Source organism: Bactrocera dorsalis, chromosome 5 (genome assembly GCF_023373825.1).
Source record: "Bactrocera dorsalis isolate Fly_Bdor chromosome 5, ASM2337382v1, whole genome shotgun sequence".
In the NCBI taxonomy this organism is placed as follows: domain Eukaryota; kingdom Metazoa; phylum Arthropoda; class Insecta; order Diptera; family Tephritidae; genus Bactrocera; species Bactrocera dorsalis.
Genome location: NC_064307.1, coordinates 33,643,730 through 33,671,352, shown reverse-complemented (window position 1 = coordinate 33,671,352; position 27,623 = coordinate 33,643,730). Strand labels below are relative to the sequence as shown.

General features: G+C 36.9%; 1 protein-coding gene across 3 annotated transcripts in view; it reads left to right on the top strand.

Annotated features, from left to right (window-relative positions):
- Positions 1 to 27,623, top strand: part of LOC105227140 (cyclin-dependent kinase 14) — a 335,072-nt gene that overhangs the window by 232,599 nt on the left and 74,850 nt on the right. For all 3 annotated transcript variants that reach the window (XR_003845847.2, XM_011206351.4, XM_011206350.4), the window contains exon 3: positions 3,039 to 3,233. Coding sequence is in view for 2 of the 3 variants with exons in the window: in XM_011206351.4 (XP_011204653.1) it covers positions 3,039 to 3,233 (195 nt within the window). In the remaining variant the exon portion in view is untranslated. The remainder of the gene's footprint in view (positions 1 to 3,038; positions 3,234 to 27,623) is intronic.

Here is a 27,623-nt window from a genome sequence, read left to right as displayed (position 1 = left end):
CATAACTGATAAAGCTCCCAGAAATATATCGGTCAATTTGTAAGATAAATAACTGAAATATGGAGAGAATACTTTCCTGATAGTGGTATGTCTCTATGCCAAATATGGATTGTTAGCCCCTTACAACAAATAGAAATAAATTCGAACTTCCGACCGACTTTATAAAGTATATATCGGTAAACATGTAAGATATCTTAACTGAACGTAAGGTTTTTGATGACGAAAATACATATGTGAATGTCAATGATATGTCTGTCGCAAAAGAAACAGAACTTTTTAAATATAACTGTTTCTGGTGGCGCCACCTATTGGTGGGTATATGAAATAAAAAGTTTGATCTCTTGTTGACATTTCGTAAAAATTTTAAGACAATTGAATAACTATGTACAATAGATGTTATCGATCAAAAAGTGACAGCAGCTTTTGGTCATCGGTGGTGAAATGCATTTTGAACAAAGAGCAAATTTTGTTTTAAACTTGGGAAAACGTTTACTGAAACATTTCAAATGATGAAAAAAGTTGATGGTGATCAGTGCCTATCCCATAGTAATGTTCATGAGTGGTTTAAGCGATTCCAAGAAGGTCGTGAGGACCTCTGTGACGAGTCGAGACAAGTCGTCTTCAGAAGTCAAAAATAAAGACAATGCTGATTTGTTTTTACGATTCCGAGGGTATTGTACACCGAGAGTTCGTCCCACCTGGCTAAATGATTAATGCTGTGTTTTACCTTGGTGTTATGAAGCGTCTTTTGTCACGCATTCGTCGTGCTCGACCGCAATGCCGTGAGGCAGGGTCCTGGCACCTGTTGCACGATAATGCGCCGTGTCATCGGTCGACGCTTGTCACTGATTTTTTGACAAAAAACTCCATATTAACCATTAATCACTCACCCTACTCACCTGATCTGGCACCCTGTGACTTTTACCTATTTGGAAAACTTCATTTGCCCATGAAGGGACACTGGTTTCAGGACATTTCAGCTATCCAAAAGGCGACGACCGATATCCTCAAGAGCATTCCGAAAAATGACCTTAAACACTCATTTGAAATGCTAATTGGCCGGGCTAAACGCTGTATCGAAGCACAAGGAAACTACTTTGAATAAAAATATATAACTTTTGAAAAATATTAATTTTTGTTTGTTGTTTTTTTTAACAGTCCTGTTTCTTTTGCGACAGACCTTGTATACTACATAACAGTTCATTTGAAAATTCTCCGCCTACCACAGTAAAACACAATTCGTTTTTTTTTTTTATTTAAAATATTTCCTTTCAAGGGTGTTACACTGGTTTAGCGACCCATCAGCTTTTCGATACCATTTTTGTAGTACTAATTGTGCTTTGCTTCAAAATAGGTTCCGTTTCGGCGATCACCTCTTCATACGACGAAAATTTCACCCCTGAGAACAGAAAATAATCGCTGGGGGCCAGATCTTGAGAATACGGTGGATGTGGAAGAAGTAATTCAAAGTCCATTTCGATTTCCTGCCTTCGTTTTTCTGGAAGCGTGACACATAGCATTGGCTTGGTGAAACAGCATTTTTTTACTTCAAATGTGGCCATTTTTGTGCGATTTCCTTTTTCAAACGTTCCAATGCCGCTATGTAATAGTCGCTGTTGATGATCCCTCCTTTTCACGGTAATCAATAAAAATTATTTCATGCGCATCTCAAAATACAGGCGCCAAAATCTTGCCAGTCGACCGTTGCATTTTGCCACGCTTTCATGCGAGCTCATCGTGTGCAGTCCACACGGATGAATGCCGATTGGATTTCAGAGTGAAATGAGAAAGCCATATTCACTGTCATATAATGACGCAAAAACTCTGGTTTATTTCGTTTGAATATTTCAAAACACTGCTCCGAGTCATCAAATCGTTAACCTGAAACTCATCAACAAGCCAAGTTTTTGCTTCAACTGTATTTTTTTTTTCCTTCAAAAAACAATGATCTTTAAAAAAAACGAAATTCTTTTTTTTATCAATTTTTTTTCACTAAAACAAAAGTTGTTTCAGTCAAAATCATATAATTCGCAAGCTAATGAATGATTCGACAGCTGTGAAATTTATAAACGCGATTTTTGAAGGTTAGGGTCAACTAAAAATGATATGAATTTAATTCCAGTAGCAATTTTACAAGTAACCTGTTAGAATAATTTTTGTTATTCTAGCAAACCTTTTGATGAATATATCATTCAATGTGTGTTTTATATTTTTATAAAATTAGTTGAAAATATTGTTCTAGTTTTATTCGTCGCATCGAGTCATGCTATACCTTTTTGGAAAGCTCATTTCACGCGCTAACACGTGTTTGATTGATTGTCGTTTCTTTTAAGTCGTTCGTGAGTTATAGCGTCGCAAACATGGAGCAAAATAAAGAGAAAATACGGCATATTTTACAGTACTACTACGATAAAAGCAAAAATGCATCTCAAGCCGCCAATAAAATTTGTGCAGTTTATAGACCCGATACAGTTTTCATTTCCACCGCACAACGATGGTTTCAACGTTTTCGTTCTGGTGTAGAGGTGGTCGAAGATGCGCCACGCTCCGGAAGGCCTGTCGTCGAAAATTGCGATAAAATCGCTGAATTGGTCAAAAGAGACCGGCATAGTAGTCATCAAACCGTTATAAACCATTTGAAGAAGCTTGGAGTCACTAAGAAGCTCGATGTATGGGTGCCAGACGAATTGATTCAATAAAAATACCGCAAAACTTTTTTGACAACCCAATATAATTTTCGCTGAGGAGTAGTAAAATTTATAAATAAAACTAATTTTGTCTCTAACCTATAATATACATATGTCAATAAGATAAAAAAAATTTATCGTAATCCATTCACGATTTCGTAGAACAATGAATGCTGAACTCTTTCGCTACAATTTTAGGTAAAGTTTTGCCTACACTTGAAGCTATTTGCTCAACTTCGATGCTGGCAAGTTGCAATAGTATGAAATATTCGAACTTAGCTCTTTCATACTTGTTCCTAATATCAAAAATAATTGCTAACAAATTATGCTTTATTTTTTTCATTTCTGCAGCGATATCACGCGAGGATGGCGAAGATTCACAACATCATCATCATCACCACCACCATCATCATCACCATCGTGGGGGGCATGGACATAATCACGGTAATAAAGTTCCATACAATGGTTATAATTCCGAAGAATATCTGGATCGTCTGGAACCAAATGGAAATATACCAGCCGACAAGTCTAACTGCAGATATGGAGGTAAGAAAAGTGGAAAATTACTAAAATTATATAATTTTTGATATAGACCAAGCTAGTACGACTTTTTCCGTATGCTTCGAGCTCAATATCCGCTTTACAACAATATCACATTCAGCAAAAAAAAACATGAATAAATATATAAATATGAATTGTTCAGTGTTAAATAAAATAAAATAAAAAAATAAATTTCTCAAGTGCTATAATTAGCCACTTTAATCGGGCGACATTTAACTCAAATGCCTACAATTGAATATTCTGAGAATTGCTTTTAGCATAAATTAATTACTGCGACTCCGACATGCTTCAGTTTGTCCCTTTTGAGTTCTGAAAGAAGCGCAGCTACTTATGTAATAATTAGGTTTTCCTGTTCGAAATCGTGCATTACCGTTTTATCTCTCTGCTTCCCACACCATTTAATGTGCACCCTCATTTGCTGCACACTCGCTTGCTGTCGCTTGCCTGCCACAGCTAATCCTTACTATTTAATCTCATCTGTAATCTTTACAAACTAATTTCATGTATTACACATACACACACACACATACAAGCAGTGAATTTTTTATATTCTCAAGTGTGCTCATAATTCATGAATAGCTGCAAAAGCTAGAGGAAAATAACTGTTAAAACCGGAACTAATTATAACTTCCGCCAGGCACAGCTGCACACAAACGCGCACACACTCAGGCATACAAGCCTCGCGAACATATGCAACGCATCCCCCCGAAGAGTAGCTTTTAATCCTTATGTTGCGCGTGTCTGCCTCGTTATACTTGTATATATATATATGTACTTAAATATGTACTTGGGGATACTCGATATGCAACCCTTGAATCGATTCGTTGCTTACTTTGCCACAAATAATTTCACGAAGTTTTTTGTATAAAATGTAGGTCAAACTTTACACGCACAAAAATCATGCGGCACCATCTCACGACTGCGTGTGTTCGTCGCTTAAGTAGCATGCAACATTTGCGGGCGCAGCTCCATTTCCAACTGTCTGCCGGCTGACACGATTTGGCAAACTTTTGTTTTTCGAATTGGAGTAATTTATCAAAAAAGTGAAAGCAAAAAAGGAAAACCCTAAAATTGGAATGAGCATAAATAAATAAATATGTGGTTCTTGTGCGTCTCATTAATAATTTCCTTGGGTGCGCGCACATTTTACCGTTGACTTTCGCGTTGCCATTGTTTCAGTGAAATCATTTATTTACTCCAATGATTGGGCTACCCTGCAGGAAATCGTTGAATTGCAGGAAGTTGGATTATTTTGGCATGAGTAGGTTTAGTGAATACCGAAAAGAATTTGTGTGATATCTATGTGAAATAAACTGGTTTCCGACAACAAGTTGAATATGTAACTAGCTGAAATGAAACAGTTCAGCAAAGAAATTTAAATAATAATATTTTTTTCTCAATATATCTACGAGGGCTGCTATATATATTTCTGGCCTAATAATGAAAATAGGAATATTTATCAACGAAAATGGTTTTACTGTTTTTGAAAATATTCTCCATCAAGATTTATACTTTTTTGCATGCGCTCAAACCAATTTTCGAAGCATTTTTCCACTCCGATTGAGACACCTCCAAAACATGGTTTTTGAATGCTTCAACAGCATCTTCTGGCGACGAAAATCGTTGGCCACGCATTATTTTCTTGATGTGTGGGAATAAAAAGAAGTCATTGGGTGCCAAGTCAGAGCTGTACGGCGGATGACCCATTAATTCGACGTTTTGGCCGGTCAAAAAGGCGCTGGTTTGAGCCGATGTGTGAGAGCTCGCATTGTTATGGTGCACAATGATTCGTCTTCTTTTGTTCGTTTTTCGAATTTCTCCGAAAACTTCAGGCAAACAAATGGTGGTGTACCACTCAGAATTGACCGTCCTACGTTGCTCAAGCGGAATAGTCGCCACATGACCAGTTTTGCCGAAGAAACAGGCGACCATTTGCTTCTAAATGCTTCCTCCACGAACAACTTTCGTTGGATTTGGCTCGTCTTGGAAGACCCACACGGTCGAATGCTGTTTTGTTTCGGGCTCATACGCATAGACCCATGATTCGTCACCTGTGACGATCTTATAAACGTCTTTTGAAGCACCACGATCGTATTTTTTTTAGCGATTGTCAAATTGTGCGGGATCCAACGAGAACAAACCTTTTTTACGGCCAGGTGTTCATGCAATATCGAATGTATGCTGGTGGGAGAAATGCATAGGCATGCCTCTATCTGAAGGTATGTTACATGACGGTCTTGCATTATCAGTTCACGTACGGCATCGATGTTTTCTGGCACAACGGCTGTTTTTGGACGACCTTCACGGAATTCGTCTTTGAGCGAGCGTCGGCCACGATTGAATTCGTTGTACCAGTTTTTCACAGTGCTATAGGATGGTGCTTCATAGCCATACAAAGATTTTAGTTCATCGATGCACTCTTGTCGTGATAATCCACGTCGAAAGTTGTGAAAAATGATCGCACGAAAATGTTCACGAGTTAATTCCATTTTTTGGCCGAGATGAATTTTTTAATTCCCTGTAAATAAAACAATTCACGATTAAATGGCAAAACGTTCTGAGTGATGTTATGTTAAAAAATGTCAAACTTTCCAATGGAAATGTCAGATTGCACCTGGCAACACTTAGTGTTGCCCAGGCCAGAAATATATATAGCAGCCCTCGTATAACTGATCTGAGTGACGAGCTTGAGTCGATTTAGCCACGTTCGTCTGTGTATTCGGACTTGTTCAGGATAGTTTCCTCAGTTTTTAAGATAAAGATCTGAAATTCTGTACACTTGCTTTTCTCATCAAGAAACTGCTAAATTGTGGAAACAACCGACATTGAAACACTTTACCATATAGCTGCCATACAAACTGACCAATCAAAATCAATTTCTGAAATGGAAAACTTCTTTATATATAACAAGATATTTTCACGAAATTGTACACGAACTATTTTCTAGTGGTAACGGTACAATCTCCGAAAAAATTGTTCAGATCTGAGCACCACAGCCGATAGCTGGCATACAAACTCAAGTTCATGAATGGAAACTTTTCTATTCGGTATTACGGAGGTTAACTTCTTTTACTCTTTTTTTCAATTCCATTTCCGTTGTCATTGTAACTTTTCGTTGGTATGATGAAGTGCAATAAATTAAATTGTCGATGCCATAAAGCAGCGTAGCATTAATGTAGCGGCGGCATGAGTGTACTTATAATATCCCGTTGGCATTGCCACAAAAAGTAGCACGAAAACAAATTCGCCGACTAATGCGACTACTTGTCTGTTTTGAGCAGCGGATTTGGTTGTGCAACTTTTCGTTATTTGTTATATGTTTGTGTTTTATTACGGCATACTTAAGGGAATTATCGGTTACTTGTGCGAGTTCCCACATTATTTGTACGCTAGTCGGCAACATGAGTTGCATATTAATAACCTGCTGCCCTTAGAAATTCCCGACAACTTTGCACACTTTTATATTTTCGTACAAACTTTAATAATAATCGAGTAATTGGATTGCACTTGACGGTGCAGTGGGGAGATACACATGTATACATGATGATGTTTATACAATATGTATGAGCATATGATTACTTGATTGCTGGGTAAGGTGATATTCACATGTGATGCTTCTAAATTATGGATTAACATTGAGGGATTCAAATGCGCAACATTACCTCAACTCAACTGCTTAAGTCTGATTGAAATGATTTTCCGCGCAAAACAAAATATGTACTTTAATTGTATATTATCTTATCACTTCATTCAAATGAATTATCACTTGAAAGGTGTATGTTTTGTTAGCTGCGGTTGTTAGATTTGATAGTTGTACAGTTATTAAGAAAAATGCTTTTTGGGTATTCACATCAATTTATTGATATGGCTTAGTCAGATATTCGTCCTATGTGTTACACTCCGAAAAGAGGATCATCAGATCCTGATATATCACGCCATTGATCTTAGCTTTGATTGAGCTTATTACATTTATTAAAGCAGTTAATATCAATCTCAGCTACTTTGCTAGGTTCTTTAAAGATGTGTCTACCGAGTAACTTAACGTCAGTCTGGTAAAAGCCGGACAATGGAGGAGAAAGTGACAAGATGATGTCACTTGATTTGTCTTTCTAAATTTATAAATTTTTGGTAAAAACTTTCCACTAAAATATTTAGTCGCACCGACTGTATACTTATTATGTAGTGTCGTCATAACCTACAATAGCTGCGAAATTGACTTTGCTACTTTTAATTCGGTCGGAGGATCTCTTACGGTTCACTTTGGTTCAGAAGGATCTCGCAATCGCGCATGTTCTGGTTTTTCACCAGCGCATGCCAAGCTCATGGGAGATTCCCAGGTCCAGCGCTGTAACTCAAGAAGATATCGGACAACCGACTCGCATCCTATCGGATGAAACGGGGTTAAAGGTGCCCTCTCTGGCAAGCTCATTGGGTTGGCACTTTCCGGCGATTCCGCTGTGTTCGTGCACTCAGACATGTCTAATATGGAAAATGTTTGAAGCTCGTGCTAATGAGGTCATGCTCTCCTTGAAAGTTATTAGCACACGGCAAGCGAGCTCAAAGCTATTATAGCCGCTTTGCTATCCTAGTAAATACACACCTACTCAAGGAAGCTAAAGCTAATATTGTCTTTAAAATTTCCATGTACTCGTTCTCGTATCTAAAACTCGTAAAATACGTTGGAAATTAGCTATAAGTACCTGTAGCTGCCATTTTTCTATATTTTTCTCTACTATAAACGAAAAATGGTGACAGACTTCCCAGTTACTTTAATTTGATTGGCTTTGATACTTTTAAGCAACTCTGGCCTTAACACCGTACGAATAAAAAGGAGGATTTTGAGTGACATGATATATTTTAATGATTACCATCCCCTATCTCAATATTCTCATGCGCCCAAGCGAGTTCCTTTCTCACAAATCTTTCAGTCAACAGAGGCTTCTTCATTGTGTTGCGTCATTTCACATCATGAGTATGAAGAAGGGTTCGGATAGTTTCGTAGGATATATCTAAACCTTTTGCCATTAATTTTGCTTGTCCTTGCGGCAGTATTAAATCAGGGTTCCGCGAAAGAGATTCACTATTCTTTTTTCATATTTTTTGTTCATCTTTGCTATCGAACCACGTTCTGGTAAATCATCGACATTTTTGGACACTACATATCGCTGTATCCACTTCTGTACAAATGCCTTCGACTTTTTCATATATTTAGCAGCCGCTGATTGTGACATTTTGGGACCTTTCGGGTGGATGCAAAGGAACACAGCCTCGTAGCGCGATGCGTACTCGTACTTAGCACTCATGGCGTTTAACGTAATTCTCTTTCAAAAGATCAACGACAACTGAATCTTTGTTGACAATGCATCAAGGACAAAGCTTCCCTCTACCTAGCGAAATCTTTCATTAACTGTCGGTAAAGTCGACTCTTACTTGACAGACTGCAAATTATTACTATGACGAGACGAATCGAATTTTGACAGACTGTATGTTCGTCCTTCCTGGTAAAAGTTGAGATATGTTGATAATACTTGCCACCATAGTTCCTAGGCCCCCCAAGTGCGGTTGGCATTGCAGATGGGCGTAATCGAAAGGTTGTATCGCTCGCAAAAGCCCATTAAACGAAAACTTTTAAATTAACATAACCAAATTCCACAATAATACGAGTATATAATATAAAACCGTTATGTGGTACAACGAATATCATGAGGGAGGGAAATCTGTTGTTTGTCCACGACTATTAATAGATTTAATATCTCTCGAACCGTTTAAGTTAAATCGACCAAATTTGCTCAACAGTGTAATATCGGTTGAAAATCACACCCACTCCTCATATATCGTTATTTTGAAAATAAAACTTCTTTTAAATTTAAATCTAAAATTTATGGAAATTAAATTTTTCCTCCTGCATTCTTTGCGAAATTTCTTTGCCTTACACTGCTGATAAATTTTATATGCAAATGTGGTAAAATTGGGTATCTTAATTAGCGTCATTATACTCTATAGTTAGTATATTTCAGATTTCTTTGAACTGATAAATTAAAATAAGTTGAAATGTTCATTGTCTGCTCATGGCAAAGGAAGCCAGAATAGTGCACAAATGGGCTATTAGCTCAACATACACTCGAGCAAGACGCTGCTGTGACACTCTTCTCCTATAATGAAACAATGAGCAGCTTAAATTCTTGTACATAATGCTGCAACAAAAACGACTGGTAAGCGTAAAAACTTTCAAAGACCTTGACGTAAGAGTGACAATGGTCAAGGAAGTTGACAGAAAAAAAGCATAAAGAAAATTATGGAATTACATAAAACGAAAAGCATGAAGAGAAATATGAGTGTGCATGCATTTGTGTGTGTGACACTAACAAAGGAGCTGCTGAAGATATATGGCGCTCTCAGCCGTCCGTAACTTTTATTCATGCTACTTTGCATACGTACTTGTAGTAAATTTGTTTACGTATACTTGTGCCCCCCGCAGCACAGCGAGCGCGTTGAGTAGACTTGAGATAATAATAAGGATGTCATAATATAAATTGCCATATTATGCAAACAATCCAGCAACAATTCACTTACTATTCAACATTATGCGCACTTGAGTGCAGGATTTGAATGATGGGGGTAAACGCGTCTGTTTCTGTGTGTGCGCTTCCTGTCCCCGCCATATAACTGGGGCAAGCGGCAATTGCACAGCCATAGCGTCACAGTAAATGAGCGGCATGAACGCCATAAAACAACGGAAATGAAAATATTAGCAGACAATTCCACATACACGCACACAAACACAAACATCTACATGCCGCACACATGCGCAATCGCTCAGGCGCAGACTGTAATGAAATGTCAGTAAATTTAATGTGTTGTTAAGTCGCTTTCTACGCTTTAATGTTAGCTGCTCTACTCATATTTATATGTATTATTATATATGTGTGTATGTGTGTGTGAATGGTTGGAACCTTGTGTGCAACGGCATGTGGCATGTAATGCCTTGTCATAATAAGGACAAATGAAACGCTGCACAGCCAGCCATGTCGGCATCCTTGCCGCTGTCGCTGTAGCTGTTATCATTCACTCATCTTTGTGCCGCCACAACAATAACAATCTCCTCACAGCCAGACAACTGCCTGACTGAATGGCGGGCTGACTGTCTTGGCGGCATTCACACACACACACACACACACACACACAATTTGTTGTACTCATATACTCTTATACATATGTATGCAACGCAGACACTCGTATTGTGCGCAAGATACGCGCAGTGTAATGGAATTTGAGAAACTGTCTCAAAGTTGGCTGCTTACCGTTTTGCTACTTGATTACTAAAACATTGCAAATTACTCATTTTCCAGCCGAACTGGCATAGCAGAATGCAACCTATTGATGCGAGGACCTGCATAAGCCTACGTAACGCACATAAATTGCTATCTGAGTTGGTGGTAGTGTACATATGTGTTAGTGTAAGTACATTTTCGTTAGCCTCGAGTATGTAGGCTTATTGAGAAGCTCTAAAGGCATTCTAGAGTTTAATAGATCAGCAGTTTGGTATAAAATATGTATTTATGTGTGGTTATACCTTATCTTTAAATTACTCCTCTTTACCATCTTAAATTTAATGCCGTAATCAATCTAGATGAGTACAAATGTTATAAATATGTGTTTGGCTTTAGTAGCGTGTTTGTAAGGCTCTACAAATGTTTTTATTGAACTTCAAATACTAACAGTTTGTGATGTATCTTTTAAAAATACTTTCATTAATCTATCAAATCAATCAATTTGATTTGAGTATAAGAGTACATTGTGGATACATAAACTGAAATCTAGCAATAAAATTTGTTAAAGATGATATATTTCTAATATTTTCCTCCTTTTGTGCTGAGTGTTTATAAAAGTAAAATAGAGTCCACAAAACCAACGCAACTTTAGCAAATTGTTAATAAATTGGGAGTAAAAAACAAAGATCAAACTCCTCCTTTACAGGCTTTATTGAAAATGTGCCCAAAAATAAGGTGACATTGTATTTATTTTGAAAATTCTTTATTTATTCTTCCAAATCAATTTCACCTCCTTCAAAGTAATCCCTTCCCGATGCAATGCACTTATGCCAACGGATTTTCCAATCTTCAAAACACTGGTTGTAGTCACTTTCCGGGAAGGCCTTCAGTACCGTCTTCGCTGCGGCTTGAATCTCCTCTATCGTATAAAAACGGTATCCCCGGAGCGGTCTTTTGAGCTTGGTGAACAGCCAGAAGTCGCACGGCGCCAGATCAGGTGAATACGGTGGTTGCGGAACGATATGGGTTGAGTTTTTGGCGAAATGATCACGAATTACGAGGGCAGTATGGGATGGACAATTATCATGGTGTAAAAACCAAGAATTGTCTTTCCACAATTCCGGCCATTTTAGGCGGATAGCGTTACGCAAACGACTCATAACGTTCAAATAATATTCCTTGTTGACTGTTTGACCGGTTGGCAAGAATTCATAATGCACAGCACCACGATAATCGAAGAAAACAGTCAACAAGACATTGATTTTTGAACGACATTGGCGCGATTTTTTTGGTCTCGGCTCTCTTTTGGCACAATATTCGCACGATATTGATCGGCGATTTCGGGGTCGTAAGCATAGATCCAAGTCTCATCGCCAGTTATAATGCATTTCATGACGCCCTGGTAGTCGGAAAGCATCGTTTCACACACTTCAACGCGACGCCTTCTTTCCAAAAAATTCAATGTTTTCGGTACCAGTCGAGATTTGACGCGCTTAAGGCCCAAAGCATCCTTCAAAATGGTATTGGCTGAGCCTTTCGATATACCAACTTCATCAGCATGGTGTCTAATTGTTAATCGACGGTTTTTCAACACCAAATCTTTGATTTGTTGAACGTGAGCTTCGTCGGTTGAAGTTGATGGTCGTCCTGGACGCTCTTCGTCTTCGACACGTTCACGGCCAGCTTGGAACTCACTATACCATTTGTAAACATTTTTTTCGACATAGCCTCATCACCAAAGGCTTTCTGCACCATCCTCAACGTATCCGCGGCAGAAAATTGATTCCGTAAACAAAATTTAATGCAAATTCTTTGCTCAACAAATTTCGTCATCGCAAAAAACGAAAAACTCACTTTTAGCAGCTCACAAAACGACACGTATCTCAAACACTAATAAATGTTTTGACATGAAATTTGACATAAATGTGACTGACAGTACTACCAACCTAAAAAAAAAAAAATAATTCTCTAAATCCTTCGACGCGTGCAGTTTAAATTCAAATGTCACCTTATTTTTTGGGCACAGTGTACTAACATTTTGGCGGCTATTGCTAACTTTTTCAACTGGAATTCTATGAACTCATTCTATTAAAAGAAAAGTAAGAAACAGGATCCTAATCTTCCTAAACTTTGCAAGTAATTTACCATTTTTCGAAGTTTAAATCCATTTTACTCAAAACTGTAGTCTAAAAGGGGTTTCTAGTACAAAGGCTTGAATTTTAGGTAATTTTTGAAGTGAGTATTGACAAAGACGGGTTTGAGAATGAACAGTTTCGTTCGATTAGTTCTGGTCGACTTTGAAAATAAAAAAAAATTGGTTGTTTTTTGTTTCTCTGCTAGAATACCCCCTAAAATTTGTATTATAGTAGTTAAATAAATAATATTACTGTGAGGCTACAGTTTTGAATTTTATATGCACAGGATTTTGCCGTAAAGTAATTGGACTGAGTTGATTTGAGTTGAACAGAAATTATTGAACCAATCGTTTCATTTCTTTAAAAATTGTCTAAGTAGGATCCTTCTCCGTCGATGCAATGCTGCCAGCGCGATTTCCAAGCATTGAAGGCATCACGGAAGGCTTCGGAAAAGCTTCGAGTGCCGAGGTGCATGCTGCTTGGATCCCCTCTGTCATCTCAAAATGTTTAAATCTCTCAAATCAAGCAAACATAAAAAGTCCGGGGGGTCACATCTGGGTTATAAGGCGGCTGCGGAAGCGTTAGGATGCCGGCCTTGGTTAGGTAGCAGTTCACAAGAAAGGCGGCGTGAGCCGGGGCGTTGTCGTGGTGCAACTTCCAATCGGTTGCCTTGTCGGACCCGATTGACCCTTCGCTTGAGTCTCTTGAGGAATTCCACGTAAAACTTAGCGTTGACGGTTTGTCCAGGAGGAACAAACAAACAATTTTGTTTCTGAAACAATATACACCTACACACATCCGCAATTTAACCAATCAACGTAACCACATATGTATGTATGTACGTAATCGTTTACATGCATTCACAACAAAACTCTCGCGGTATACTGCTTTTAGCACAAATTATTTTCCATCATATTTTGTTGACAGTTATGGATTCTGTCTGACTGACTGTTCCTATTTCAGTTGCTGGTCGTCCTGTGACCACACTTATGCAAGTCTATAGATATGCTGAAAAAAAACAACAACTGCCACAACAAACCATTTATTATTGTATAATATTTATATATAATATATCCATCTTTTTGTAGTTTGTTGTTGTTGCTTCTGCAGCTTGTTATGTTTTTGACATTTTAATGGTTATTATGCGAAATTTTATTGTTAACCAGCATAATTTTGATTGCTACTATAAATTTTTAATAAACGAAGGGTTGCATGCAAACAACACACACAAATAATACATACAGGCTGGAAAGTACACACTAGAACGGTTGGACGCATGAAATCGTTGAGCTTGTTCTGTTATGATATGGGTGTCGCATTGAGCAGGATACTTGAATGGATTATAAATCATTTTCCAAAACTCATTTGACATTTTAATGGCATTATAAAAGTTTTGGTGCTATGATGGGTACATATGAGTTTAGGGAGCCACTTTTATTTTCTCGTATGTATTTTGAGATGTAAATATTTTATATGCATTTATATACATACATATGTAGATATAATACTGATAAGGGCTTTAGGTATGAATTACATCAAGAAGTATCAGAATTCATTTTCAACGAAGAGGACAATATATTAAGGAAAGCACTTGATTTTGTTCGTTCTGTTTGTATGGCAGCTATGACTTATACTAGGCCGATCTGGGAAATTTTTTCGGATATTATAGAGTTACCTCGGACAATAATCTACGCCGAATTTCATAACGATATCTCGTCAAATAAAAAAGTTTTCCATACAAGAAGTTAATTTTGATTGTGCAGTTTATATGGTAGCAATACCTTATACTATGCCAATCTGGACAATTTTTTCGGATATTGTAGAGTTGCCTAGGACAATAATCTACCTCGAATTTCATAACGATATCTCGTCAAATAAAAAAGTTTTTCGTACAAGAAGTTAATTTTGAACGTTCTGTTTGTATGGCAGATACATATGTCTTATACTAAGCCGATCTGGAAATTTTTTTAGGATACTGTAGAGTTGCTTTCGATAATAATCTCCTTCGCTTTTCATAACGATATCTCATCAATTAAAAAAGTTTTTCATACAAGAACTTTATTTTGATTGTTCAGTTTATGTGGCAGCTATATCTTATACTGGGCCGATCTGGGAAATTTCTTCGGATATTGTAGAGTTGCCTTGGACAATAATCTACTCCGAATTTCATAACGATATCTTGTCAAATAAAAAAGTTGTTCATACAAGAACTTAATTTTGATCGTTCAACAAATCCTTCTGAAGTGAATTTTAAGCGCTCTTGAGACTTTAGGGAAAAGTCAGACAAAGTAGCTAATAAAAGAAAACATAAAACTCTTTTGTATTCCTATTAAATCCTTTATGCATGGGTGTATAGGGGGCATCATGTGCCTGTGTGTGTTTATTTTGTATAATTCGCGAATGTACATACGTTTGCATGATATGAGGGAAGTAAATAATTGTTGGCGCCTCAAACTGTGCACGCTGACTTGTTTTTAGCTACTTTACTTCTCAGCCTCTTTGTTTTATTTTTCTTTCACTGCCGACTCATTGAAAGCCGCATCTTTTAACTTTGTCTACTTATTTTAATTCGAAAATAAATCCTTTCTACATTAAACGCTTTTCCTTCCATATGCTGACATACATGCATATATGCACATGTGTATGTAGATATACTCTGTTTTGCCGCTGCTTTAGCTATTCCTTTCTCTCAGTGGTGCAACTGCTGTTACGGTTGACAACGCAAAGTTTGCGCTTCCTTTTTGGTACTTTTTTGACAGGCTTCGCGTTATTTGTTTTGTTGGCGCTTTTGTCTCCAGCACTTTTCAACTTTTTTTCTTACGCATGTCAAATCTGTTCAGCTTCGTGCTTTTTTACGGTTTGATATTTTTATGTGCTCTCTTTGTTTTCATTGATATTTCGTAAGCAATAAACTGTCGTTGCTCCACAACAAAGAGGGGGCGTTACCAACACTGTGTTTAGCTGAAAACCGCTTAAAATGTAATAAAAATTTTAAAGTAGATGTATGTATATTCAACGGGGTATTTCACTGGAATACTCACCCTGCTGGACCCATCTCTTGGAACAGTTAAAATATAAGCATTTAACAAGAGATTTCGTGCTTAAGAACTTCATGTCGATTTGATTTAACAAAATCCGATTTTAATATTAGAAATGGATTATAACACAATCCAGTCTTTTATATAATAATATAGCCTCATTGTAGTACTTAAATTTCCTTTGGTAAAATCAGCGTTAGTTTTCCTGCCGGCACTCTAAATGGTTCTCCCGCTCTCTCGTTTGAAAATGAGTTTTCGTGCTTAAAGTTGCGCCCGTGTATAACTTCTAACCCTTTGAAATTTGTATCATTTGTTTTCCGTTTGTTTACTTTTAGCGCCTTTTGTTGTGGTACTTAATTTTTATTTGCATTCTCCTTACTCTCAGCTCCATATATACCAGCCATATGCGGTTTATGTTGTTTACTTAAACGGTTTTTGGTTTTAAGCCACAAAAGGTTTTTTTTTTTGAGTAGGTAAAAGCTTAGGAGGTAAATTAAATATTCGGGAACCTTATCAATTAAGTAGCCAATTCAATGTTTTGCGGTTTTTTTGTTGAAAACTTTTCTTCATTTAATTCTCGTTAAACAGTGGAATAAGTTAAAGGATAATGATTTTAGAAGTCAAATTGATTTAACAAGTATATACAGATATTTAAGGAGTATACAAGCTGAGATTTTGAGACCCTAAAAACTATATCATACATATCTATATGCTCAGACGTCTTCCTCTTTATTTAAATAATACTTTTTTTTCGCCCGAGCAGCTGATAGACTTCATTATTTTTGTTGCCCAGCATTACATGGAAAATGAAAAAGCTCCGGACTCGTTGAAGCTGTGGGGTGGTTTTAGCCAAGTCCATGTGTCTTTCTACATACATACATATATACGAAATTATCCTTGAGGTATCTATTGAAATTGTGAACACGTACTTTTCTCTCGAGAAAGCTGCTATTTGTTGGACCCCTGCAGTATGTAGATGTCATACCAACTCCTTTATCAAAATTAAGATATATAGATATGAAAGACTTTTATTTGACGAGGTTTCTTCACAAAATTTGGCAAGGCTGCAAAATCTGAAGAAATCTTCCAGATCGGACTTCTATAGCATACTTGCTGTCATACAAACTAAACGACCAAATCTACGTGCTTGTATGGAAATCTTTTTTATTTGACAATATATCTTCACGTAATTTAGAAAGAACTTTTTCAAAAGCGTTATTATAATTCCCGAACATATTTATCAAATCGGAGTCGGAGCATTGTATCATATAGTTGTCATATAAACAGGCCGATCTAAATTAAATTATAAAAAGTGCGATGGACGGGACCAGAACTAAAACGAGTAGGTTCTTGTGGCATTTACTACAGTGGCCACATAAAGGAGCGCAGCTTCGGTGTGGAATTCGTGGGAAAGATACTCCGTTCTGGCATTCTCCCCGTTGGATGAACGTCTAGCCACAATCCGCATCAAAGCGAAGTTCTTCAACATATCACTGATTTGCGCCTATGGCCAACGGTCGGAAAATTCCACCTCCATGATAAAAAATCCCCTAATGGGTTGAGGCTGATCGACTCCGCAGGGACTCGAAACATGGTTATCACTAATACTATCTACTAACTTCACAACATATTTACTGGAACGAAAATCAATCGCATTAGTCAACTTGTTTTTGTTTTTTTGTGAGCATTAAATTGCTTTTAAAATCCGTTTAATTTTGAATGGAAATTATTTGAAATATGAAAATGTTTACTGCAAAAAAGTCACCAATCAAGAATCTCTATATACATACACATATGAACACATAAATATTTAAGGGTAAGCAAGTAATTGAAAAATGTTTTATTTTCAAAACTTTTTGTTCGTCCTTGTTGTTGTTTTTGCTATCATTGTTTTATATTTGTTTTTTTTTTATAAGTATGTATACTGCACACATACTTATAAATTGCCACTTAGCGCTATAACTTTCTTGTTAGCGCCCTCTTCAACTCACCAACTAAGAGGCGTTGCGGATGCCAAAACACTCCTAAAATACACTGCGATTACCCAGCACAGAATTGGATAGCAGGACCAGTGGAAGGTATTATGTAATTTAACGCACTGTTATAAAGTAAATGAAAGCAAGAAAAAAGTTAACTTCGGTTGAAACGAAGCTATACCCTCTATAAATAAAAATAAATTCCATAGAAAAACCCGATTTTTATCAGTTGGTTTATATGGCAACTGTATTCTGTCGCATTCGATCTGAAAAACTTACTCAAATATTATGGGTTGTCTTTGAATAATATTCCATGCGAAATTTCGTGAGGATATCAAATATCATGTCAAATAAAAACGTTTATTTTTTACAAGTACTTGATTCTGATCATTCAGTTTATCTGGCAGCTATAGAATCCAAAAAAATGAGCAGTTTCTTAATGAGAAAAGGACGTGTGCGAAATTTCATGACGATATCTCCAAACTGGGGGGAATAGTCCGCCTGTATATACAGACTGATAGACTGACATAGCTATCGCTCATCATTTATATACAGAGTCTTCAACGTTTTCTTTTGTGTGTTGCAAACATCGTGACAAACTTCCTTATCCTGGTCACAGTATAAAAGTATAGTTTTTAGACACATGTTCAAATTCTGTAAACCATCGCAAACCAGTCGAACCTTCTGCTGGGTAATGTCACACACAACCTAGCACCTGCAAGTACATCCGCGGTTTCATCAAACCGTTCACCAACGCTGCCAAGAAATATGAAAAACTGCTGAAATTTTATAACTTTTGCATTTATGAAGTTTTCGGCGCTGCCATTTAAGCGCGAATGACTTTCGCCGACACACCCGCAACATCAAGGACGTCGCGGCTAAAGGCGGTGTGAAGAGTTGTAAATTTGGAAATTGTTAGAATAAAATTTATATTGCGCTCATTTGCGAACAAACGAGGCTAGAAGTGGGCATATATTTTATATTGGCTAAGCCATAATGTGGCTCGACTTATTCGAGTCGAACGGCGGGTGTGCGGGGTAGCTGACGATTGAAGCGGGTTTTCGACATGTTGAAGAACGCGCCAACTTTCACCATTTCATCTACGTCAAGAAACGCGTCGGTGCTACTTTATTTTTTTTTTCTGGTTTTATAATTTTATTTTTGACTTGCACTCTTGAGCTCGAAAATTTTTTTCTTCCAAACTTGATGAGTGGGTAGTATTTCGTGTTATCCTTTGGAGTGTTTTCAGCAAGCAATGCACTCTAGTTTAGTTCATGTATGTTACGCGTATAAATTTAGAACGGATTAAATTTCAAAGAATGCATTGCACGACTTTGTTGACGCAGACCAGTGTTGCAAAGTTTTATTAGTTTGGCTTACTTTTGTGATAAATTATATAATTTTGGTATCCGTGTTTGAGTAATGCAATAGTCGAAATTGATGGAAATTAAACATAAGGTTGCTGGTTTCTAAACAAGACTTATGCTCTCAAAAAGAGTGACGCTGGCTATGTAAATCTCCGATCTTGCTTGAATAGAGGAAAGGAAAAGAGGAGCATATACCAGCAGTAATGTCAAACTTACTTAGAAACATTGACAACATTGATAACTTGAAAGATAATATTTTAAATCAAAGTTGGATTTTCAACAAAAATAATAAGTATATATTTGGAAATGTAATAACTTGACTTATAAAATATTTGGTTGCAAAAGTCTCGAACCTTCTAAAATATCTTCAGGAAGCTCTTTGCTATGTATTCCTTGGTAAAAAGGTGAGGAGTAGTTCGTCGCTGGGCGTAAACAGGCCACTGTCACTGCCACAAAACGCCATCAAACAAAAATCTATAAATTACACAAAGCACTAAAGGGGACTGAAAATTAAAAAAAAGTGGGCCATCTAAGGCGAAAATTCGCTAAGAAAAATTCACTGAAGCACCTTAACCCCGCCCACACCCCGTATAACTGTTCCTTTAAAATGACTAAATAAACTATAGAGGTATTAAATTTTACACCTTCATTGTAGCCGTGGTAAAAAATGGAAGATGGGCGGGCACTGTCCACACTTTAGTGGAAAGCCATATCCGACCGATATCGCCCAAATTTGGTATATAATGCTTTATTGACATTCATATGTTCCATTCTAAAAACAAACAACATCGGACTATAACCAAGCTTACTTTGTGTATAAACCAATTTTATATTCCAGCTGATTCATTCACTCTCCAGAATGCAAATCAATCACCAACAAATCTATCGTGCTAAAACTTTGTCCGAATAGAGCGTTTAAAGTAGGCCATATTATGACAAACTTCTGTCCAAATCGAACCTAAACTATGCAAGACCCCACATACCGAATATATCAAAGTTCCAATTGCGAAATTTTTATCAAAAATTTCGGTCAATCTGTGAGATATGAAAATGCGGAGGTAATCCTTTTCATTTGTGCCTGTATGTCAAAAATTGATTATTGATATGTCGAATCAATAATTCCCTTAATCCCCGTATACATAATGGACAGATTTTCGAACTTCAAACTGATTTTATATATATATATGGCGTCAAATGAGTGAGTCATTTTAATAAAGTTGATGGAGCGTGTTTTTCTAATAACGTAACGTATGTAATATGGATGAAATCGGGGGAAAACTTTCCCTAGACCATTTACAAACATTATGCACCTGAAGAGGATGAAATGACCAGACTTTCGTTCGTTGAAATATAGGAATATTTTTAATTTTTAGAAACTTATATACTATAATTATGCTATGATGGTGTGAATCCTAATTCACTATATGATATATAATAGGCAAAAATATTTGTCATAGAATTGCATTTGAACAATCTAATAGTTTCTTGTGCTCTCTAAGCTCTAAAATGCAGCGTTTCGGCTTCTTCAGAATAAATTTGCTTTATTTGGCTTGAAATTCGAGCAATATAAATATAAGTATATTTTGATGCTGTTTACTAAGTGTCTCATACCTGGTAATGTTTCCAAATTTTTGTAGAGTAGTGAATAAAGAAAAAAAATCTTTAAACAATTTAATATTTAACGATTAATGTCTTTTAAACGATTTGGTTTACGAAAAAGTCGTAAAAGACCTTTCTTACAGCATTCAATATCCCACAAACCATATGAAACAAAGTATTTTTTCAAGTAGTCGGAAGCGAATTGTGAATTTTTCCATCTGATTGTAAGAAATTGTAAAGCGATAAGCAAAATTCGTTCTTCTACCCACCCTAATATCACATGCAAACAAATTTAATTATCAAATGCTTTCAATAAAAAGTTTAACTTACAAATGATAGTATTATGATCAATAGCACTTCCTTTATAAATACTAACATTATTATCTGAACTGCAGTTATCCTTATTTAATTGAAAAGAGTTCCTAAAAACAATATTAAACTGTGCTGTAATTAATCGTCAATATTAGGCGATTAAGTGAAATATTTTAGTTTAAATTATACTGCATTTTAACCTTAAAAGCAAGGCATCCTCAAGCAACTGATTATTAATACACACACACACACAAAGTCATCTTCCGATGAGTAAACCGAACAAGCAATGAAATCTGTCAAAGTGTCTCACCCAAAGTCAATCATAAAGACGAGAAAAGCGATATGTGCGCACATAAAAGGTCCAGAATGACAACTCTCTTTTGTCTTACCCACGGATAGCCGCTGCGTATGAGTAACCCGCAGCTAAATTCAACTCTCACAATGGAATTCAGACGACGATAAGCTTCGTTATGGTAGACGACACTACCCAAGGACAACCGGCTGTCATTCGCATTTCCACATGAACGTCAATCTATAAATACATATGCGTTACCCAACTATTGTACATTGAGTTACATGTCCGGTGGCATAACCGGTATATGCGTAATTATTCGTAACACAATATGTGTTTGTTATGCGTTAGCCACAGGAAAGCCATGAAATTGATGTGCGGTTAGCATGGAAGTGCATAACTATAAGAAGCTCGTCGCTATGCTTTGGGTCCCAGCTATTTGCAAACAAATATTATCCTTTCCGCAAAACTTTAAGTAAACTGCTGTGTTGCCGTTGATTGTGATTTCTATTAATGAACGTACGCAAATAATTGAAGCAGAAGAATGCAAGCGCTTTTGTCCACTCATTCATATAGTCGCCTCAAGTTAACGGCAATTATTTCATTTTCCTTGTAAGGAACTCCATACTCTCATACGTGTTTTAAGCAAATGAATTGACTGGTTATGAGTCCATTTGAGCTAACTGACGTTTATTGCATATTTAGCTTGATCGCAGCCCTAGGCAACACAGCTTTCACAGTATTTGTCACGTTCCGTTATAGTTGCAATATATTGAATATGCGAGTGACATACATATAATATAAATATGAAGTTGTATTATCGTAATATTCCATATTTGCCAATATATTGGTGTTTACCGTCATATGATTGCTTCTTTGCTGCCGCAAGCCACAATTACGTATGTGAAAGTCCCAAGCATTTATTGCATATGAAAATATTGTCATATAACTGTATACAAATATGCAACTGTGCAAATGAATTTATGTGAGTTCCCTCTATGAAATGTTGGTTTAAAATTTCCTTGGATCTAGCTCAGTTACTTATTGTCAAGATTACAGTGATTAAAAAATTGTCGGAAAATCATTTTATGAAAGATAAACTGTCTTAAATCCATTTTTATTAAGAGTTAACTTTTGAGTACATATTATAATTACAAAAATAAATTTCTATTTTCAAGTGAAACACTGCATTGATTAAACCTGTGAAAATGTGAATATATAAAAAAAATATAATTTCAAAAAACTCAACTTCGAGCAAACTTTTATCAAATTTATTTAATTATAATTATTGTCTATAAATTCAATCATATTGGGTAGTCAAAAAATTTTTTTCAAACTTCCACCTATTTTTTTATATTTTTTTTTATATTCATAATTAACTTTAATGAACGAAAATAGCATTTTGGTCGACCACTTTTTGCAATTTTTTCGGCAGTGGTATTATTCCATCAGTGTAAAATTTTGCTGGTTTCTCGGCGACAACAAGTTTATAAAAAATAAACCGAACTATGTATTAATCGCAGTGTCAGAAGTGATGTGAAGCATGCCCTATACCGGAAATGGTTTTTTGGTTGAGCTGAAAAACTATGAAATCTATAGAATCTACTTTACTTAGCCCATTCGACAAAATAGCTAAAATTTTTCACTTTTTATTTCTAGTTGTAAATTCGATCTTTCACTTTTTTCCAAGTCTTGATTTACGCAACTGCCAATCGACCTTTAAGATATGGCTTTCACGGTTTCAGAAAACTCCATATTTTTTTGTCCTAAATGTTCAAATTGGAGATACAACCTTGAAAAGTTGAATACTCGAGGTCCGCTATATAGTCACTTTACTCAACTTTAAACTCGTTTTTCACGAAACTATGCTTTCAAAGTCGGTTGTTAAGATTTCTGTGAACCACTCAACCGAACTTTATGAAAATTTGCACGAATCTTTCAGATATAACTTGCAAGGTCTTGAACGAAGGACTTTTATACCCTGAGAAGGATCGCAAATCGATTTGTGTGGAAGACTTTTTCATTTGACCAGAAATTTTCAAGGTGTTTTAAAAGAACTTAAGGAACGAGAAGAAGGAATCAACAAAAAAAGAACTGAAAGTGAAAAGAAAATTCCTGAGCATCGTTTACGATCTATTATCCAAGGTTATCTAAATGTGGTTAACGAGTGGACAGAGAGAAAATTAAAATTTCAAATAAAAGGAAATTTCAAGTAACATTGAACTATTTTTATTTACTAAAATGTACGAAATCCCCGAAATTACTCTCCCCTCGTTGGGAGGCTCTATTCTTCCACCAGTGGTATATGAGTGGACCTGGGCAGAGGCAAACTGAACCTAGTTCACTGCACCTTCTCCTGACAGTACTTTCTCGGCGCATACACAGCTACAGCACACAGGTACAGCTTTATCTAGGATATATCGAAGTTAAGGGAAGTAGGTGTTGCCCTCCATCAACACTACTTTCAGACTACCAGCTTACCGTAGCGCCTTTCAAGCGGGCTGCCATCAAGGCAACAGTAGATGTTCTGCTTCTGTGATCCAGCTTCCTTCAGAAAGGTGCGCATTCACTTTGAGCTCGTTGCTTGGAGTCGAGTCGGGTCAACAATCAGAACTAGTGCGAGTCTCCACGATTATAGGACTGACTGGTCACTGTTCAATGGTTTACATACGAAAAGGATAAATATTCTATTGGGCGCTCTTTGCCAAAGCTGTATGTTGGAAGTCGAGGTGGAAATATCATGTCACTTCCTTCTCTATTGACCAGCTTTTGTCAGCCTGAGACTGAAATATTTCCATATACACACCTCTGGCGAACATAGCGGAGTTGAGGGATACATATTAATCGCATTTATAATTTTGTGATAAGCATACAACAATTCTAAGATCGTTGAGGTTCTGGTGATCAACCTTTAGGAATTTATGGACAACACAAAGGACCAAGTGAGATTCTTCGATTTTGGCCGAACCCCACGACCTAACCTCACCTAATGGTGCAATCTTCGGAGAAATGGTTCACCATAGTAAAGAGATGTCATACATAATCATCTTAGTAACATAGAAGTTCTGAAATTTTTGGAAAAAAAATATTTGAAATTCGGCTTGACTGAAAGTCTTTAAGAATTGTATCGCAAAGACCTGTCTAAAACTTCTTGAAGATCGGTTGAGTAGTTCTCGCAAAATCTTGCCAATCGATCTCGAAAGCACAATTTCGAGAAAAACGTGTTTACAGACGGCGCACTTAGCCTAACTAGCCTCGAGCGCACATGTACTCAAGACTGTATCTCCGAAACTATTACGCGGGTCAACTTGAAAATTGAGGATTTTTTGAAGTAGAAAATTTTCGTGATGTTGGAACTCGTTTAAAGACATTTGGGGAAGTTCTTATTTGACAAGATCTCGAATTTTTAAAAATATTTAAAAAATTTTAAGCAGACCATGCCTAGCTTACAGCAAAAGATAATTATAATAAAAAACAAAAATATATCAAAACGATTATTGACCGCCCTCATTCAAAGGTTAAAAACGAAAACGATTCTTAGCAAAAACATATTTTTTATTGCTATTATATTTTACTTTAGTTTACACTTAAAATGAGAAAATTTTTTTCAATTTTTTTGTCTCATAATATTTAATTTAAGCCTATTTTACTGATTGAAATTTAATATCATATCTTCTTCTCTTTCAGGTAAGGCTAAGCAATTGCAAATCTTTAGTAATGGTAAGCGCACACACAAAGTTTATTTCTCGTTTTACACAACTACTTACATACACATACATATACACGCGAGTATACGTCAAGTAATTGGCACAGCAGCCAAGTAATTGCGACACAACCAAGCAAAGCAGCACATCATTAGATATTGCTATCTTGAACATGAAACCGCAGAGCAGACAAGCTAATGATAATCATACGCCCCAGTGCTTCACTCGTTACAACAAACAAGCAGCAAGGCAACACAACTACAGTGCTGCAACGGTTATTTATGTGAACCGCAAAGCAACAACAAGTGAAGCGCGCTGTGGCAATGACGACAGTAGTTAATAAGTGGTATCTTAATGTACGACTAAGCAATCAGGAAAAAAAATCAAAATATTCATATGAACAAGGGGGAATAAGAGGTAGATAAGGTGCGGGTAAATGCAATACGACTAATTTGCCACATTGTTGAAGCATATTGCATGCTGCCACGCTTGTGTTGCGCTGCCAAAAGTTGGTTAGTTGGTTATAAGTGCAATAGAAAGAAATTTGTCGGAAATTATCATCATTAAGTGCAGTCGCTGTGAGTGAGCAGCTAAGTCTCGGTGTGATGACGACGCAACCACAACATTGCCAACGTCATCAGCAGTAGACGTGCCATCGTTACGGCCACCAGCAAGCTGTCACCGCCGCCGTCACCAGCAGTAGCAGCCAAATGAACTGTTGCAGATATAACTGTAACCATATACCCGTATATGTGCAAGAGTAGCACCTCTCGCTTGCACGGTTTCCGCCGGCATTCATTACTGCAGCGCAGCATCTTTGCGGCGACGGAAAGTTTCCTTCCTTCTCGCTTTTAACGTACTTAAATAGCTGAAAGTTGAACCCAAGCAGCAGCCGCATGTAGAATACATAATATGTGTATACATATCTGAATCGTGATGCGAGGCAGAATTCACAGTAACACCATTAAATAGTGACACAAATGAGCGCGCAACCGCCACAAGCACTTGACACAAATGGGCAAACGCACACACACACACACATACACATTGGCATTTGTTAAAATGCATGCAGTGGAATGCCGATGCATTCACCTCAATCGCTACAGGGATTACATAAGCTGTTAAAGGGTGCGCTGCTGCTCATACACATACAAGTACAGAATGGTTGCCTGCCACATGGGCGCTCCCCGCACACACGCTTTCCCCGACTGGCGCTTGTCTATTTTACAGGTGTGCAGCCTTGTCGCCATGCATTGGCATTTGCTCTGCAATGACAAGTTTATCAAGGCACATTCACACACTCAAACACACACACACCCGCATGTTTCCGCTTCACTCACCTTTCTTTTCTTTGCCACCTACAATTGTAGCAGCAACATGCCGCTCTTCAACCATTACCCTTCTGAAGTAATTTTCCATATGAACTGTAATTAAATAATCCTTACTTTTAGTGTAGTGTGCATTAAGCTGCACATTTTGTGGTTATGTTGCACGCTGCACATTGCACACAGCTCTCGGTTGATTGCTGATTGTCGCGTGTGTGGCAAGCAATGCATTGCTTTTCATATTTTATACATTTATAAAGAAGCGTGTGAGTGCATTTAATGGGCTTTGTGTCTAACTGCCACACCGTCAAGCGGACTGACCTTTTTGGAGTGCATTCACCGCTTGTTGACGCCTCACAATCGCTTTTTTTATTTCAGTAGTAATTAAAGTAATATTAAATATGAAAATTCATCCAAAAATTATAATAAATACCGCAAAATTATAATATATCCTCAACTTAGAATAGTAAGTTTAAGTATTATCAAAGTTTCATGATGTTTCTCCGCTGAAGACCGAACGACTTATCAAAATCGGTGCCAGTTTCTCCAAGAAGCGTCAGGTTAAATCTAAACAGCAATTTAAGTTAGTTGCGATTTCTAACTAAGTATTAGCAGGTCAATCAAAAAGTGTCCAGCCTATTATAGTAAAAATACAGCTTTTATTTTCAAAATTCTTTCTATGTTTTATTCACCATAGCTCCCTTCACGGCTGATACTTTGATTATAGCGAGGCGACCCTCCAACTTTTCATTACTATTTTTGTTGTAAGATTTGTCCTTTGCTTCGAAATAGTTCTTAGTATCGGTGATCACCTCTTCATTTGAGGAAAATTTTATTCTCAGCGAGCATTCTTTTGAGATCTGAGGACAGGAAATAATTCGTGGAGGCCAAATCTGGTGAATATGGTGAATAATGAAACAATTCAAAGCCCAATTTATGGATTTTTGCCATCTTTTTTACTGACTTTTATACTTTTTTTTTTTACAAATTCGGCTCTTTTTCGAAGATTTTGGCCTTCGAACGGTCCAGTAGCGTCTTTTTTTTTAACGTATCAGCCGACTGGTGTGTTTTTCTATGCGAGTTCATCGTGAGCAGTCCGCTCGGTTGACTGCCTTCGCAGTGTGATAATGGAGCCATGTTTCATCCATTGTCACATATCTACGCAAAACCTCAGGTTTATTACGCATAAACGTTTCCAAATACTACTCTGTATCATCAACTCGTCGCTGTTTTCAGTTGTCAAAAGTATGTAAGTTCGCACGGCACCCACTTTACACAAGGCCTTTTCATAATCAAATTATCGTGAGTGATATTATGTACACTGTCACTTAATTTCTTTAGAAAAAATCTCGAAAA